Source organism: Pseudopodoces humilis, chromosome 6 (genome assembly GCF_049639895.1).
Source record: "Pseudopodoces humilis isolate 2021_Gansu_Grassland_sample_001 chromosome 6, ASM4963989v1, whole genome shotgun sequence".
Lineage (NCBI taxonomy): Eukaryota > Metazoa > Chordata > Aves > Passeriformes > Paridae > Pseudopodoces > Pseudopodoces humilis.
This window is the reverse complement of record NC_142205.1, coordinates 5,657,999-5,676,102: the sequence shown is the minus strand read 5'-3', so window position 1 is coordinate 5,676,102 and position 18,104 is coordinate 5,657,999. Positions and strand designations below refer to the sequence as shown.

The 18,104-nt window shown below is 44.7% G+C and overlaps 1 protein-coding gene across 4 annotated transcripts in view; it reads right to left on the bottom strand.

The window, feature by feature from the left end:
* The window catches only part of LOC102101258 (charged multivesicular body protein 3), a 34,498-nt gene that overhangs the window by 5,600 nt on the left and 10,794 nt on the right, over nt 1-18,104 (bottom strand). For 2 of the 4 annotated variants that reach the window (XM_005517920.3, XM_088056699.1), the window contains 2 exons: nt 16,157-16,272; nt 11,989-14,119 (listed from right to left, as the gene is read on the bottom strand). In XM_005517920.3, the coding sequence (XP_005517977.2) occupies nt 12,541-14,119; nt 16,157-16,272 (1,695 nt within the window). In that variant the 3' untranslated portion in view covers nt 11,989-12,540. Of the gene's footprint in view, nt 1-331; nt 512-3,870; nt 3,932-8,528; nt 8,654-11,988; nt 14,120-16,156; nt 16,273-18,104 lie in introns of those variants that run through there. The other 2 variants (XM_005517918.3, XM_014260763.2) reach the window with 2 other exon arrangements.

Genomic DNA, 18,104 nt, shown 5'->3' with positions numbered 1-18,104 from the left:
GAGGAAGAGCAGGATGGAGCTGCTCATATGTGTGTGAAAGCTCTGTGTGTGTTTATGGGGTGGTGGCAAAGGCTCTGCTCTGAGAGTGTGGGTGCATGTGCCTGCTGGGATTAGGGGATAGAACTTCAGCAGCCTCAAAGCTCTGGGCCTGCTATGGCAGGATCTTCCCAGGCTCCTGAAGCCCACTGGAATCAGCTGCTTTCCACAGGAGCATGGCTGCTCCACATTCAATCTCTGCCTACGTTTGATTTTGGTTTTGGACTAGGAAACCTCAGACCTCACTGCTACTGTCAGAGCAGTCACTGTGCTTGGGCCCAGAATTTATTCTTACCAAGCTGGTTCTTCATCCCCATGAGAACAGAGTTCATGTGAGCTTTGGATGCATAGAGTTTGCTTACGGCCCTCCGAGAACGGATCAGCTCCTTCGCCAAGATCACACACACATCTCTCTGATTCTTTTTGGCAGCATCCTTTATTGACCTCTTCACCTTCTCCTCTTCTCTCTGGATATCTGGAGTATAGAAAACCACAGCAAATAGTGATAAACTCCTAAGGATATAGGAGAGAAATCAGACATTTGTTGGGGTGTGTTTCCAATGCAAAGAATTGTTTCTGCTTGATTTCAGATTCCCTCTGTTACTCAAACACTGTTTTAGGCTTATTTACATGTCAGCTGATCAATTCAGCTAAATCTTAATAGGAAAATTCTCACTACTGAACATCCAGCTCTGTAATTTCCTTTGCAGTCAAGAGTATTCTAAAGGACTGAGAATATTAGTCCATGATGCTGAGCTAAGAGCTTACAAAACAAAACAAAAAAAAAGTCTTGGAAGAACAAAGCACTCTGAGAGGATGATTTGACTTACAACTTCAAAACAACTTCCTGACTATTAAACTGACCTGATACAAATATATATACACATAATATACATCTAACTTAAAACACCCTGTTCAAACTCTCCTGGCATCCAGCTTTGTTCAAAAGCATTTTTTACGAGTGTGTTTAAGTGGGAATACTGAACTAAGCATGAGCACCAAAGAGGTAGTTGGATTTGAACTATTAAACACTAAAAGGGCCTTTTTAAATACCATTGGTTTGTCCAGAAAATTTGATGTGACTGTTCACAATTCTGCCCTGCCAGGTAACACTGGCTGTGAATAGCAGGAGCCAGATACTCCAAAAAGCCCAGAGTAAAAAGTGCAAGAGTAAGCAGGGACAATATCAACCTCCTTTATTTTCCAGACTTAGCAATAAATTGGCCACTGATGAAATGTAGATGTCAGAGGCCACAAGAAAAATGATCCTAAAGTAAATAAAGAATTCAGATAGTAAGGGTTCCTCACCTTCCTACAAAGGAAATGATCACAAGAACAATTATTTCAAGGAGAGCCTCTGTTCAGATTTAGCTTTGAGTCTTCTCGATTTATGCCAGACAAAGTTATACACTGGAAGAATCAGAAGCTGCCCTTTTATAAAAACAAAGGCATCCACACACGCTTTCTGGCACAGGCCAACTTGGAGACTTCAACACAGCTTCTCAGGTGGATGAATGGACCCCGTACTCAAGACCAGTAATTCTCTCAGTATCATTCACTGAGGTGTTTCCCTTCAAGGACTGGCAGAAAGCTGTAGGCTCATAATCAGAAAAACATACCTTTGCTGCCTTCCCACTATTATTTTCAGAAATACCACAAACTTGAAGACATTTATATGTCAGACAAGGGACTGAGCCGAGCCCCAGTATATCAGAGCAGGTAAGAAAGAGCTGAAGTGCTCCAGCAGGAAACAGTAAGCACCAGAAGAACTCCAGCAGTACTGAGGAATTACAACATTCCCTTTGTCAGGCTGAAAACAACCACAAGTATTGTGTTACTACAGCCAGGCTAGTGCAAGGCAGCCAGCACCCGAGTGAATGCTTTCACTGGCATGAACTGTTGAGTATGAGATCAGTGGCACAAGTATGCAAGAACAGTCAACTCCATCTTTGGAGGTCAGTGCCGGCTACGCACCTCAAGGGAGACAAAGGCACTTCCCCAGTCCATCTGCAGCACTATCAAGCACAAGAGGTATAAAGTAGCCCAAAGCCACAAGGATACCTTTCATTTCTCCAATCCTTCCAAGTCCTGAAAAACAACCTGCCCCAAAGAGAAATCACTACAGCAGCAAGAGTCCAACAGCAGATGGTTTCAAAGAATGCGTTGCTATTTTAGTAACTGTGCTGACTGGGCGAGCCAAGTGTTCAAGTGATCCAAGCCCACTCAGTTCATCCCAGGTGGATCTAGTGTTGCCTTGTTCAAACACATCTAGCACAGCCTTCCCCAAGGAAAATAAGGCAGGTTCCAGCTTAGCATCCTTACTTTAAGATTGCAGTGATTTCCTGTGTAAGGCTCAGATGAAACAAGAAAGCATGGCAGAATCTAACTACAGCAGGTAATTTTTGAGGAAACCTTCAGTAGCACTTGGCTGTCATCCTTCAGGAGCAACCTGCTAGCCTGGGAAGTGTCCAGCAGAACCTTGTACTTCCATACGTGACACCTGGTAAAATGTGAAATCCTGGCACAAAGATATTCTGTACTTTATTTTAAGGGGAATTATCAGTATAGCAGATGGTTGGTGGTTAGTGCTGAACTGTATTTCTTTGAATGTAGGACTCTGAAACACAGACATGTTTAGTGCTGCTAAAATTATTAGATTTGCATTCAGATCAAAATATCACACTACCATGTAACCTAGTATCTGTGTAGGCCATTAAAAGTATTATGGTGTGTAAAAAGTTAAGAGAAAACTGAAATTTCAAGAAACATCAGTAGTGAACATGTGGGTAGTTTGCTTCCATGGAAGATGCAACTTCTAAACATATGTTACTAGTAAGATCAGAATTGCAGCTCCTCTGTACCTGATACAGGCACACAAAGTGCCCTGGAGAAAGTAAAAGAATTCACATCCTGTACATCAGTCTTCCTGGGAAAGACATAAACTCTGTTCCTCATACTGGAGACAAGGACAAAGACAGACTTTGTACTGCAAAAGCAATCTTCCCCAGACCACAAGAGGGAGAAGACACAGACCCTGCCAGGTCACTCTAGAGGCCCAGGGCTGGGGAAGAATGGGGAAGGGAGGACATAGTCCTCAAGGCGTCACTCCAAACAGGCATGTGCCTAGTAACCAGATGCTGACACAAAATATCCTTCACCAGCACATCCCACGGACAAATCCCAGGGACAGGGTAGAAGATAACAAAGGGGAAAACAAAACCTAGTCCCAAACCTATTTTCAGGCTCAGGGAAGGCAGGCAGAACAGATTCTGAACTAACAGCAGTGCAATATTAAGCAACTCCTCTGCTTTTCAAGATACATTCAGCAGTGTAATGCTCATTATTTAATAGCAAAACACCATCCACTGAGAAAATACCGTTTTTTTCCCCCTTCCTCTCTTAGGTTTGTAATTTTTCCAGGATGACAGCAAGCTACTTTTGCTTGGCATGTGCACTTTCACACCGGTACATGCCAGTGGAACTGTCTACACGTGGAATTATATACCACACTGATACTACTCATTAAATCAATGTGGGTGAAATTCTGGATAATAAGTCTAATACATGTTATCCAAAGGGATTTAAGAGCATTATGTCTTACTGGGAGCATGAAATATTCATGTTCTTTTGAAAATTTTACTTGCATAACTTCACAGTGACATAATTTTGTAACACAGAGTAAATCTGGCCCCAGGATCACATTCATCTTCCTTTACTCCAGATGTCATAGACTACCTCAGGTTATTAAATTTCACAGCCTACGTCAATTAAAGCAAAAAAAACTTGAAAGCTCACAAGGAGAGTAAAAACAAAAAATGAGACACAAGTACAAACCTCTGATCTGTCTATCAATCACTCTCATTTCTTTCCTTATCTTCAAGGACCATTCATTGACCTTAAAAAGAGAAAGTGAGAGTTACTTGAAATTCCAGCTTTAAAACTATGTTTTATACTTTCATGTAACTTAAACATTCAGTATCAAAAGCAGCACTTCAAAATGCATGAGCTTCAAGTTATGAGTGATGTTAAAATATTTCATTATTCAAATAATAAAACCCCCAAAACATTGCAGAGATACCACCAGTTACTGCACTGCTCCTAATGTTCAGACAAGGAGTTAAGGAGAACGTTTAGAGATCCCTTCCAAACAAAACTCTTTGATGATTCCATGACGTGATTTGTGAGTCAGATGCTCACTGCCTGGCTAACTTCCCACATTACAGCCATGTACAGAGGGAACTTGCCATAGGGGATTTCAGCAGAAGGGGCAGACTTTGGCACAGGATGACAGCCCCAAGGGTGTTACTGCCCATTTCAGTCAGGAGGATCCCCAGAAGGTCTCCAAGCCAATTCATATTGAAAGCAGGATCAAGTTCAGACTTCAGACAGGTTGCTCAGGGTCTCATCCATTGAGTTTTGATAACTGTTTGAGGGCAGAGACTTCACAGCCACTTTGAGCAAATGCACTTAAATTACTCCTGTGTGGTGAAGACTTTTCCTCATAGAATCACTGGAATGGTCTGGGTTGGAAGGGACCTTAAAGACCACCTATTTCCAATGCCTTGCTGTTGGCAGGGCCACCTTCCTCTAAACCAGATTGCTTGGAGCTCCATCTAACCTGGCCTTTCACGTTCAATTCAAAACTCTCCTCTGGTCAACAGTGGCTGTAGCCCCCCCTCCTGTTATTGGACACACCTCAAAAGTATCTGTCTGTCTTGACTACAACCTCACCAGAGGCAGTGAGAGGCTTTAGACCCTTGCTCCTTCACCTTCTCTTCTCCAAACCAAAATGAGCCCAGTTCCCTAAGCCACTCCTCCTGCATCACTGACTCCAGCCCTCCTCCATCCTGATGGCTCTCCGCCACACTTCCCCAGTTCGCTGAGATCCTTCCTGAACAGTGTGCCCACACTGGGACACTTCTGCAGATGTAGCTTCTTTACTGCTGACTGGCACAGTGACTGAACACTCAACACTGCAACTACAGCTTCCTAACACAGCCCCACTTGCCTTCATTGCTGCAAAAGTGCACTGGGAACTCAATTTACTATCCATGGGAAACCAGATCCTCTCCTGCAGAGCCCCAGGCTGCACATCTCTGTGTGCAGGGATGATTGTCCCACCTGCACAATCTTGCATTGTTCAACATCATGAGGTTCCTGCTGTGTGCTACCTCGTGCTCAGGTCGTTCTGCCCTCTAACTTCCCCTCCCCTGCCTTTGGTGGGGTTCAAACACAGCCACTCCTTCCACAGCTCCCTCTTGTGCCAAGATGTCTCTGCTCCAGATCCTCTGGCTCACCCAGGAGCTGGGGAGCTCCACTTGCCCTGACCACCCCTCTGGGGAAGCAGAGTAAAGAGAACTTGTGCAATGAAAACTTGTAAAGCAAGTTCTCTTCAGTGCACAAGCCCAGCAGAGCAACAGATTTAGACTTCCATCAGTCTCAATTGGTCATGGTGAAAAAGACTGTTTTGACTGCAGACAAAATCCATCATTTGAGGTGCCCAAGCACAAAATCAGCTTAAAACCCCCCCACACACAACCCAAAGCCCTGCATAGGTACAGAAGTTTCTAACAGCTTTTAGAAAGTTCCCTTTAGTTAAATCCTGGGTTTACAGGGAAAAAAATCCCCAAACCCTTGCAAGACTGACTGCAGCCTCCCCTCTTGTTCTTCACAGCAGAGAAGAATATGTCCTGAAGAGTCATTCCTCAGCCTGACAGAAAGCTAAGATGGTCCCTTTTTTGAGTATAGACTCCATAAGAGTGAAAAAAGCAGGGAGAAGAGATTGAAGAAAAACATGTCAGAGCTCTGGCTGGCCAACTATCCTGTCTCAAATGTAACACCTACCAGAGATTTGCTCTACAACTTGTATTCTAGAACAAACCAACACACAACAAGCCTTCGTGTACGAGCACAATCAGCAACTGTCAAATAAACACAGCAGGATTTGCAGCTTCTGTCTCTGGGATGCACAACCCAACACAATGACACCATTAGATCAAGACTGGTTGTGTGCTGTCATCAATCCCTGCTTACTCTGACAGCAGAAAACTGTTTCACAGCTCATCCCTAGCATTGACAGGAATCAGCTGCTTCACACAACTGAAGGCAGAGCTGGGAGCTTATGCCTTCCCTGCTCCCAACTCATCTCCTGTTTTGTGTAAGAGGAGGAACAAATCCCACTGACTCTGATCCAGGCTAGTCCCAGTTACATGAGACAGCAATTTGTAGAGCTGTAAAGAAGCCACACTGCCCATCTCACACAGGACATGGGGACATGAGCCATGGCACAGGGCAGCAATACTGGGAACCGGAGTATGTGGTCCAGCTAAGCAAAGATGATTACCCTGAGCACAACTCCATGCTGATGAAGCAATTCTGCTTCCACTCCTGATCTAAACAAAAACATCACTCTCACAGCACTGCATCATGCCAGAGTCAGCCAGCAAAATACTCAAGCTGAAAAGAGCCATCTTAGACTACACTGGAGGAAAACCCACTTTTTAAAGTTCAGACCATCCAGATATGGCATTAAAAATACAATAAATGCCCAGCTTTAGACAGGCTGAAATGCATGACCAGCTCTTCACAAGGACTGAAGATAATTTATTTATGATCAATTCAAGGCAAATATCTCACATCAACAGAGCGGGCAGACAAAGAAAGCAAGGGCAAATCATTACCATCCCAAAAATCTCAACCCCTCCCCATCATCATCCACCTCCTGCAGTGCTTGGATGGCTCCCTCTAGCCCCGCTCAGGTACTGTATCTTGTGCACAGCCACTGGCAGACACAAGCTAAGCGGTGCTGTTTCCCTATCAGCTAGGATGCAAAAATAACTACTGCTTTTTCCTTCTAAAGCTGCAGTTAGGTACACGAGGAAAGGAATTTTTAACTATTAATAGGTTTCTCAATATCAGTGTTAAGCCTGTGAAGTCACCATGCCAGCCTGCACCCCAAGGGAGTGCTCATGACAGCAAGAGGACTCATGCCACCTCTCCCTCACCTGTTACACACTGCCTTTGCAGGGCTTTCTGCAAAGAATCACAGAATCATTGGCTTAGGAAGGGATCTCTGGATATCATCCAGTCCAAACCCTCTGTCAAGGCAGGGTCACCCAGAGCAGGTGACACAGGAATATGTCAAGTGTGTTTGGAATGTTTCCAGAGAGGGAGACTCCACAACCTCCCTGGGCAGCTGTTCCAGGGCTCTGCCACCCTCAGCATAAAGAAGTTTTTCCTCATGTAAAGGTTTCATTTATGGTCACTGCTCCTTGTCTTGTTGTGCACCACTAAAAAGAAGGTTCTGATGGATGGCACCATCCTCCAGGAGCTCCAAGATGACCCACAGACTCTGTGCTATTGGAAAACACAGCAAGTTCATCACGTAGGGAAGGCAAAAGAGCGGCCCTCAGACAGGAGACATGACAAGATGTGTGGGTTACACAGTTGTCTGATGTGTTACCTCACCCTTGAGAGCAGCAGTCACCAACCCCAGCTCTCCCTGTGGTCTTTTGTACCACACTCAGGAACCCAGGAGAGTGACCCAGCCCAGCTGACACAGGCAGAGGAGGAAGGGAAAGGACACTCCCAAACACTTCCTCATGTGATTCTCTCACCCAACAAGCAACAACCATAACCTGCTCCCCTGGGACTCAGCTGCTACAAAGCATCCGGGAACATCTGTAACACTGTAGCTTGTCTAAGCCTTTAACTTGTGTGCCTGCCCTCCTTCGCTCTACTGATCTTCCTCTCCCCAAACAGCAGATTTTTTCACTGACACATTTGAAGCTACTTATGAAAGGCAACAGTGAAATCCACCAATGTCTTAATTATTTCACTTCACTGTGACATCAGAAAGCTGTTCACAGAAACAGAGTTTGTCTACAGACTCATCTTCACCCGACAAGTCCCAACATTTCAGCTACTGTTTCCTAATGTTAAGGCTGTGTCTGCGAGAGGAGCTAAAATCATAGAATGCTAAGGGGTTGGAAGAAGCCTTAAAGAACACGTAGTTCCAACTATATGTGCCCTGCCCTGGGCAGGGACACCTTCCACTAGACCAGGTTGCTCAAGGCCTTATCCAGCTTGGCTTTGAGCATTTCCAGGTATGGGGCAGCCACAGCCTTTATGGGCAACTTGTTCCAGTATCTCACCACGGTAACAGAGAAGAATTTCTTCTTGGTATCTAACCTAAGTTTCCCCTCTATTAACTTGCACCCATTCCCCCTCGTCCCGCCACTCCAGTTCCCCACAGGGAGCCCCCTCCGGCTTCCTTGTAGGCCCCTTCAGATACTGGAAGGTTCTGTGAGGTCTCCACCACTCCAGTCCAGTCCCGGGCCGGGTGTAGCCTGCGCTAGGGCCAGGCCGAGCCCGGTCCCTCCGCAGTTCCCGTCCGACGCCATAGCAACGCCACACGGCCCTGCCGCGACTCGCCCCTCGAGCTCCCGGCCCCCGCCGCTCCCCGCCCCGCCTCGGCGGCTCCGGCCCCTCACCAGCTCCTTGGGCGGCTTCTCGGGGGTCTTCCCGAACAGCCCCATGGCGGCCGCACCGCCCGGCACTTCCGGGTTCCCCACAGGCGGCCCTGGCGGAGACCGCACTGCGCTTGCGCCGCCGGCCGGGCAGGCCCCGCCCCCTCCGCGTGGGGCGGTGCCGAACGGCCTCGCCCCGCCCCTCGCGGCTTCCCGCCGGTCACGTGGCGCTGCGCACGGCGCTGCGCACGGCCCCGCCCCGCGCGGAGGGGCGGGAAGGCGCTGAGGGGCGCCGGGCGGGCCGGGCGCTTGTGGTGGCGGGAGCGCTCGGCCCTGCGCACCGAGCCTGTTTGTAACCCATTCACAGGGCCAGTCAAGCTGGGAAAGACTTCTGAGATTATCGAGTCCGGCCATGACCGAACACCACTATTGCACTGGGTGCCACGTCCAGTCTTTCCTTAAACACCTCCAGGAACAGTGACTCCACCATCGCCTTGGGCAGCCCATTCCAACCTCCAATCACCCTGTGAAGAAATTTCCTCCTAATGCGCAACCTAAGTTCCTCTGGTCCAGTTTAGGACTGCACCCTCTCGTCCTGTCGCTGATTTCCTGGGATCAGAGCCTGATCTGCACCTGGCTGCACCCTCCTGTCAGGGAGCTGTAGGGAGCAGCAAGGTGCCCCCTTGAGCCTCCTCCAGGCTGAGCCTCTCCAGCTGCTCATCACACCCGTGCTCCAGACCCTTCCCTGGAACTCTAGCACCTCGATAACCTCTTGGTGCAAGGGCTGACACCGTCTCCCGTCCGTCCCCTGGAACGGCCCCCAGGACACCCGAGGGCAGAGCTCCTACAAGTCGAGGGCCACCCCGCCCCCAGGGCTCTTTCGGAGAAGTCCCACCAGGCAGGCCTGGCTCATCTTCATCCTCCTCTCCGCAGGGTCACCTGGCTGAAATGAAGGGACAGCTTGGAGCTGCTCTGCTGGAGCTCCAGCAAGTCATTCCATCTCTTCACGCCCTGGTGCACAATCTGAGACTGAGAGCATTAGAAATAAATCAGTGATGCATAGAGTGTAAAAGCTTAGGAAGAAAAAGGTGCTATTAACATAATACCTTACAATTATACTTACCCTCATTATTTAATTACCAGAGACAGACATTTTAATGAGTTACAAAAACATACCTTTGTCATCTTTCCCTCCAGAATCTAATGCAGAAAAAAGACCTAAACAAGATCTTGGAAAAGAGAGCTCTCATTTTGGACAGAGCACCAGCAGTGGGAAAGCCAGTGCTAACAAAACAATTATTGATGAAATTGAGAGTGGCAAAGAGCTTCAGAGATTATTTAAATACATCCTTTGTAATAACAGCACAAAACATCCATCACCTTTTTTAAAACCTAACAAGGAAGTGAATACCCTCACTTCAGTGGTTTGATATTTTCTGTTTACAACTGGTCTCCAGCTTCCAGGCACGAGACATCAGAGAATAAAACACCACTTTAGGAATGTTTAGCATCAGTTAAGACACTTCACGAGTACTACCACAACGAAGCCCTGCGAGGCAAAACATGTGAGCAGCGAAATTGCTGACCTTGTTACCGGCACAGTCTTTGCTCCTTTGCTCCGTTCTCCGGATCTTCAACTGTCAACGCGTCAGGGAAGGGCTGTCTGAGATCCTGCACGCAGTAGAAAACAATGTTACTCGGATGCTTCTGCTGCTACTGACATGAGCGTTTCATAAAATAAACACCTCCAACTGCTTTTTCTGTCCTGCTGGGACTCTCAATACACTATGCCAGCTGCTCAAGATTCTGTAACAGATGCATTGCCGGGAACTGCATCACAACAATTTATATAACCCAAACACGAGGGGACTAAACCTTTCTCCACAGCTACCTACTGGTCATAATTACGTACTCCTGTGGATGTGCCCTCAGTGGCTCTCCTGCTAATTAAACAGTAGTTTGGGTCATCCATCAAAAGAACCGGATGAGTAGAGCAACTGAGGCCATTAAAACAAGTCTTCAGCTGAAACAGGTGTGCACACAGGTTTACAAACAAGGCTGAGCCTGTGCACAGGGGCAGAGCTGCTGGGGCTGTGTGTGAGGGTGAGGAGGTCAGCCTTGAGGAGCAGAGCTGCACTCCACGAGCATCCAGTGCTCCAAGGACACAGCATTTCTCCAGCTTAACACTCACAGCATTTGGCAGCAGCGAAAGGCTACGGCGGGCTGTGATACAGCACCTCACTCACTTCTGTGTGTCAGCACCTCAGCTACAGCCTTATTTATACTCACAAAATTTCTCCTTTCCCTTGGCAAGGCCTCAGCTCAGTGCAGGTTTCAAAACAGTCCTGAAACAATGTGGATTTCAGCTACTCATGACAAGCACATATGCCACGCTGCTGCACAAATTGGAAGCAGAAATGATCTTTGCCCTCATTATGCCTCTCTGCTGCTCCGCTGAGGCTGTAATGACAGAGACAGGGCATGTACTGGCAGGTCTCAACTGGAATAAAAATTACTTTCTGGACCACAGGAGAGTTGCTGATATTGTGCCCCTTGTACCTCTCTGTTTCAGTACTGCCCTGGGAAAAAGGAAATTAGAGAGAAAAAAGGACTCAGTAAATTAAAAACAGCTCTTCTGCTAATTACATGAATATCCTCTTGGGAACACACCTGGTGACAGAGCCATGAAACATTTGTTAATAAAAAAGAGCGTGCCCAGGTACCCTGGACAGACAAAACAATGCCAGCTGCTCTGTGAGCACCAGCCTCCCAACTCTATAAAGACTGTGAGATGGGTTATAACTGCAATGGGGAGCTGTGTTTGTATTTCTTATTATCATCATTTCTATGTCATTATCCTCCTTTCATATCACATAGGCAAGATTTAGGAAAGAAATTAGACAATTGACTCATCTTTCTAGTTTAGCCTTTTCCTCATATCATTTCCTGCTCTTCTCCCCCACCCCCCTTTTTCTTTCCAACCAACAATTCCTCTCTATTTTCAGCCAGATGATTTCAGAAAGGTACAACCAAAATCAGAGTTTCATATTGAAATATAAAGTAAACAACAGACTCAATTTTTTAATGGCACCAAAGAATTATCAAAGAAACCAGAAATCACTTTGGAATACCAGCACAGTTGGAAGCTGGCAATTTTTACCTTTATGAGCCACTTTTGTCACTGCATGACAAGATTCTGCTCCTTCTCAACAGTTTAACTTGAGGCTGTAGAGGGAGCTACCCTAAAGTCTTCCTACATGTCTGCAGATGAAGGTACTGGAGAGACAGCAGCTAGAAGAAGGTGTCCATCTGGAAAAGCAGCTTGAATCAACTGGAAAACCACTGATCAAGCAGAGAAGCACCTCAACAGAGCAGACTTATGAAGGAAACAGTTCTCAGTGAAACACCACTGCCTTCTCCTTGGCGAGCGGCTCGGAGCACTGAATTCCTACATCCCTAGGAGATGATTTATTAGTCACAAGAGTTGTGTTATATTTTTATTGTCTTCACAGATAAATCAGGCCAGCAAGACATCCGTAACCATACACACAAAATATTTATCAAAACAATTAATGTTACAAATCTCCTTTTAAAATAATTTATTTCACCGATTTCTTTTTAAATGGTACTGTCTTACAACATACATTATTCAACAAAGATGTGCAGAACAGACTCTAAAATAAGAAACACTTAAATTAAGCAATTGTCTCCGATTAGAATTTCAATTTCATCCACATCCCAACTTGTAAATGTTTGTTGGAATACGCTTCTCTTTAGGCTTGATTTTTGTGCTTACAAAAACAGCATCAAGTTTCCAGATGTTGAAGAGAACAAGTTATTTGTATGGTAAGTTTGCATTCAGTTCAACATACAAGGCAACCAAATGATTCAGTCGTTAACGTTAGCATCATGTATATTTTAGTTCACTGCACTAACATTTAAACTAAAACTTCAAACCACGTAATCTTTTAAGTGACTAACATTTAAAAGGCAAGCAGTAATATCCTGAAAGCTTACAAAAGACAAGGGCAGACAGCTAAGACGGGGGCTCACTCAACAAAGGCTGCGGGTGTGTGTATGGCTGCTTTTTTTTGTAGGACGCCCACCTGCAGACGGGGCAGCAGTGTCGCCCGCCAGCCAGCCACATCACGATGCAATTCTGGTGGAACACGTGGCCGCACGGCAAGCCCATCAGCAGGCAGCCCTTTGCAAAATTTTCTAGACACACCACACATTCTGTACAGTGCAACATGTCGGAGGGCCAGGCTGACCAGTCTGGCTCCAGGTCACCTGCGGAGCTGTACGAGCTGTACGACCTGGCTTTGCGTTCGCATGGCTCATGGTGACAATAGTGGCTGGCACAAGAACAGGCCTCAACACCACACCAACGCTCTCCTTCGCTGCACCTGTGAAACGTGCTCAGCTCATCGTCCTCCGAGACTTCTCTGTCACTACTGAGGACCTCTTTGTTTTCACTCTCAGAGTCACTTTCGCTGTCTGGAAAGGTTTCCAGCATCTCCTCATCAGAATGGGCACCGAGGCATTGAAACCTCCACATGGGTAAGTTTTTTATATAATCAGTTGGTATCAGAGGGTGAAGCCAGAGATCGGGGAAGGCCAACCGTTCCAAGAACAAATCCGGGTCTTCATCCCAATCTGAGTCAAAAGGGAAGTGTTGAAAAGAAGCAATGGGATGAAACAGGTAGCTGGTGTACCAGTCCCACAGGCTCGACAGCCACTCCAGATTATTAGCATTCACTTCATCTGTGTTGTTATTGCGCCTTCGCTTCTTCTCAAAGTAATCAATTAGTAAACCATGGCCAAGGTATGTGCTGAGGAAGAGGGCTGGATGAGAAGAGTAGAACATCCAGTCTGCCCTTACCCAAGAAGCCAAAGTAGTTGTGTTAGAGTACCTGAAGAGTTTTAAACTGTACTCATAAAAGCTGTCTAAGTAGGGTAGTTGCAAAAAACCTAACACTGGTAGCCAGGAAATAATTAATAGTGAATTGTACGTCCCTAAAGTGCTTATAAGAACCACAAAACGCTTTATAGTAGCGCCTTGTGTAATAAACAGGTCCATCCAAGCCATCAGATTAACCAAAACTAAACTTAAAACAAATAAATCGTTAACTTCTGGTTGCAATGAGCGTAAAAAGGACTCCATGGCACGTAGTGATATAAATTCACCAGTGTTATTTCCATACCTGTAAATCCCCTCAGGAGTCCTAAGTATGTACGATGGTGTCTTGTAGATACCAATTTCTGCCATGTAACTTTTGTTGTCCCAGTTTTCCACATTCACAAAAATAAACTCTACTCTTCCAGTAAACTTTACACTTAGTGCAGAGAAGAATGCTGGAGGCTGGTCAAGGTTGGCAAACAGGTATATTTTCACCCGGTACTGGTCACTTTTGTTCCATTCTTCTTTCAGATGTTCGGAGTTGTAGATGGTTTTGATCCGAGAGGCAGCGTGGGCTGTGATCCATTTGAAGATGTGCTCCACTTCAATCTTGCGCCCATTGTATTCCTTAAGCATGACTTTTCCCTTGGAGGTACTGGTTTGTGGAACCGACATAATGAGGGTGGATTTCAGCCAACCCCTCCTCTTGCAGTATCTACAAAGACAACGGTATGATAGTTTACAGTTTCATGACCCCAGAACTGAGTCCTTACATTTCTATTCTAAGCCCAAAAATGAGACATGCTGAGCACCTGGGAACGCTTATAATATAATAGCAGGAAATAAGGGCACCCAATATTCTCTGGCAAAGCATATTTATTCTTTAAATACATTTATATCTTACAGGAATAATGTAAAGAGATATGCATTCATAAATCAGGAAAAGGAACAGTGTTAATTTTCACGTGTCATTAAAGTAAACAAGGCCATGCAGCCATTCATGCTTTGTATCTGGATTTGAATAATACACAAGCTGACTCTTTACTTTAGAGCTTTAGTATTAGAAGCTACTTTTTCTTGGCCATCCAGCCAAGAAGAAAACCACTCCAATGTAACACAATATCCCACAGCTTTCCCAGTGCTTCCTTCCATCCTGGTTTTGCAAAGCAGCTGTGGGGTGAAGTTGAACAGACATTTGCAGTTGCTTTAATGAAGCTGACAAGCGTCCACTTCCTACTGGGACCATTTTGGAAGGATGCAGATAGGCTAAGGGGTGAGGTGAGAAAGCTGGCTGCAAAACCAGCAGAGCAGGAAGCAGACACATGGTGCTGGATGATTTGGGCTAAAAAAATACCCACATTATCTGGGAGGCAGATGGGATGAATCCCAAATCCGTAACTAAAAGAAGAGGCTCTTCATGGCTGAACCCTGAGACATGATCCAGAGTCCAGTAACTCTGAGATGAATCTCATGACTCACAAGATCCCTTCTCTCATGCATCTTTCCTATCAATATCACTACACCAAATTATCTCGGTCCTCCTTTAAAAAATATCTGGCAGCTTCAACAATCAAAATATGACCGAGCCAACAGGCACACAGTCTCTGAGAACCCTGCACATTGGGACCATCAGCCTCATTCACCAACCATCTTACCCAGTTCCTCTGTGGTTTTGGTCTGTCAATATGTATTTAGACAATTACGTGTATTTAGACAATTACAACTCCCCTTCCAAGGAATCTGAATGCAGCATTTTTAGAAAGAGCCATAAGATGTTACCCTACTAATAAAGGTATCCTGATTCTTGCAGCATGTAGTATTCTTCTGAATTTCAGCTGCAACTTGATGAAAACTATTCACAAGGGTTTACCTGACAAAACATTTCTTGTATTAAAAAAAAAAATTAATTATTTTAAAACATGGTATTTGATCAGAACATTAAGGCTACTTAGGAGCTATGCAAAGAGAAACACTGCCAAATTTTTAAGATGTTCAAATACAAGATTATTTTGCATAAGCACTACAAAGCCTAAGAATTTCCTCTTATGATTAACATTGAGATTTCTGTAAACATTTAGGACTTAAGCTGTATAAGATATGTGTATCCATACATGCCACTGGAATTCTAGACAAAGTCTCCTGTCATGTAAAGCAAACGCCTCCAACAAAATGTTTAAAAAAAGCCTCTTTTTACACCAGCAGAGAATTATTAATAGCTTCTTTGGCTCTGCTCTTCCTCCTTGTTCAAAATCATGACTCTTGTACAGCACACTGTGTGTTGCCCAAGGGTGTGTGCCAGTTTATATATAAACATACATTTATCAAGGAACAGGATTTGTCAGTAATTCTGGGAGGCAGGCAATGTATGCAAGGTTCATGCTAACCTGTGCTTCTCCCTTCCAGATGGTGATATAATGACACTAAAACTGATATTATTCAGCTTTGTCCTAAGCAAGCACAGTTCCTCTCCCTGAATGCCTGGACTGGAAGGCCAAACTCTTCTTTTTATTCCTCTCCACTGCTGTATTATGCTCTCCACAGTCTAATCATGCCTTTCCCACACAACGCTTTAGGAAGCTGCAGAGCTGATAAATAATGTAATGGAGCATTCTGAGCAGACTTTAGGAGAGATAAAAACATGAATAAAGCCACCTTCTGTCACAGCTACTTTTACAAGACAGCAAGCCTGCTGCTAGAACACAGCTGAGCCTTAAGATATTCTTGGGATTTAGATAATCCTTTAAGGATATACCTGGGGTCACTGGAACAGTTGAAAGTGCCAGTACGTATGCCGAATCTTGAGACTTTCTTCACCATTTTCTCCCAGTGGACTTTACCCACTAGTGGGCTTCTGTCGTTTGCTATGACCTATTGCCAAAAGGAAATACTAGTTTAGTATTTCACAGTCAGTTTGGTTCCTGAAATAAAGAGCAAATTTCAAGAAAACAGAGCGCCGGTCATGCTTGATACTCCTTCCCCTTCTTTTAGGACAGAGTATGAATGTACAACTGGGAGTTATGGTAAATGTCTTTGGAGAGTGAAGCTCTAAGATGGAAATGTGGTTTCTGCAGAGAGAAAGAAGTGCACCATCGTATTAATTACATGTTAAGATACCAAAATCAGTGGTAGTTGACAAAAACTGTGGTAAAAAACCAAAACTATCTTTAACCAATTCATAATAGGGGAAAAAAGAGAGGGGGCAGCAGGTTCCTCTTCACTGCAATAAAAAAAAGACCATCATTTTATTACAATTCTCCCTCAATATACAATACAACATACATACAACATACCAAAGAAACGTCTCAGAGCAAATAGAATGAGCAGGAATGCATGTACCTGGTACCAGATTAAACTGCCAACAGCCATTCCTGAGTAGTGCAAACTACTGATTAAACTCCCAGACAATGCCTAAGAATCTTGACTCCTTCCAGCTTTGCCCGTGACTCACTGTGTAACTTTATGTGACTGTTCCACCAACTCCAGTGTCCTATCTGCCATTTCAGGAGGATCACTTGCTGTGATATATCCCAAGGTTTAATTTGTTCTAGCCCAGTATATTAAAGTTGTACTTCAGGTTACCGCACTGTAAGCTTCTGCTGGCATAGATGACAAAGAAGCAGCATTCATCCTCTGACTTATAATTGTACAGGGAGGGGGGAAAAAAAACCCACAAGGAAAAGAGAACCCTGCCTGCCTGCAGCTGACAGGTAATTTTGAATGACATGACTGATCATGCACTATTCCACGAGCCGTAGCATTTTCTATTTTAGAAACGCCTCACATGCTTCTGCAGGCTTACTGGCAGCCACTTAAAATATATTTTTAAATTAAATCTTGAAACTTCCATTTGTTAGGTATTTGTTTACCCGCCATTAAACTTATCCCAATCATTTTCTGACTTAATAACCTCAAATGTCAGCTTGCCCCTGGAAGTTGGGCTGTCACCATGATTAACAGTTCTCTGTTGACATGCTGAGATTCAACCTAGAAAGTGTGTCCAGCCTTTGAGACTCATAAATATTATCTACTTTGTGGTAAGTAGCAGCCTCTGAGAATCTTAAAATAGAATTCACCAAGCAGAATGTTCTACATAGGGAAACAAAGTGAAGTCACAGATTACATTCCCATTCCACTAAACCCAAAATGTTTAAATAACACTGGAGGTAAAGATCTAGGTAAGAATCCTTCAAGTTATTCTTAAAACACACCCATCACATAGAAAAGCCTTTTTGAATACATAAATGTAACCATCACACACTGAAACAATCAGCTGGGAAATCTGCTGTGTTACTGAACCTTCTTTACATCACCCAATGTGACTGAAGCTTTGGATATTTTAAACTTCTTCCTTTCATGCACTTCAAACAAGGAAGACCAAATTCCTAAAGACATCTTAAAGCCAGAATATCCTCAGAGCTACTATGGCATGATAAATGCATCCAACATAGCAAGGAACCACTATGTTATATTAGTAAGCATAGAAGTAAAACTTTGGTGACTGAATTACTCTTTGGTACAACTACTCAGAGATTGGCTTCCTCCAAACTCTGTGTGCACGTTCTGAAATAGTGATGAGAGAATGTTAATGTTGTGTGCAGGAGGACATATTCTGCTCACTGTTTCTTCTGCCTGGCACCACAACATTCACTTTAAGTCTCAAGACAAAAATGTGTTGCAAATACAGTCACCATTATACTTTA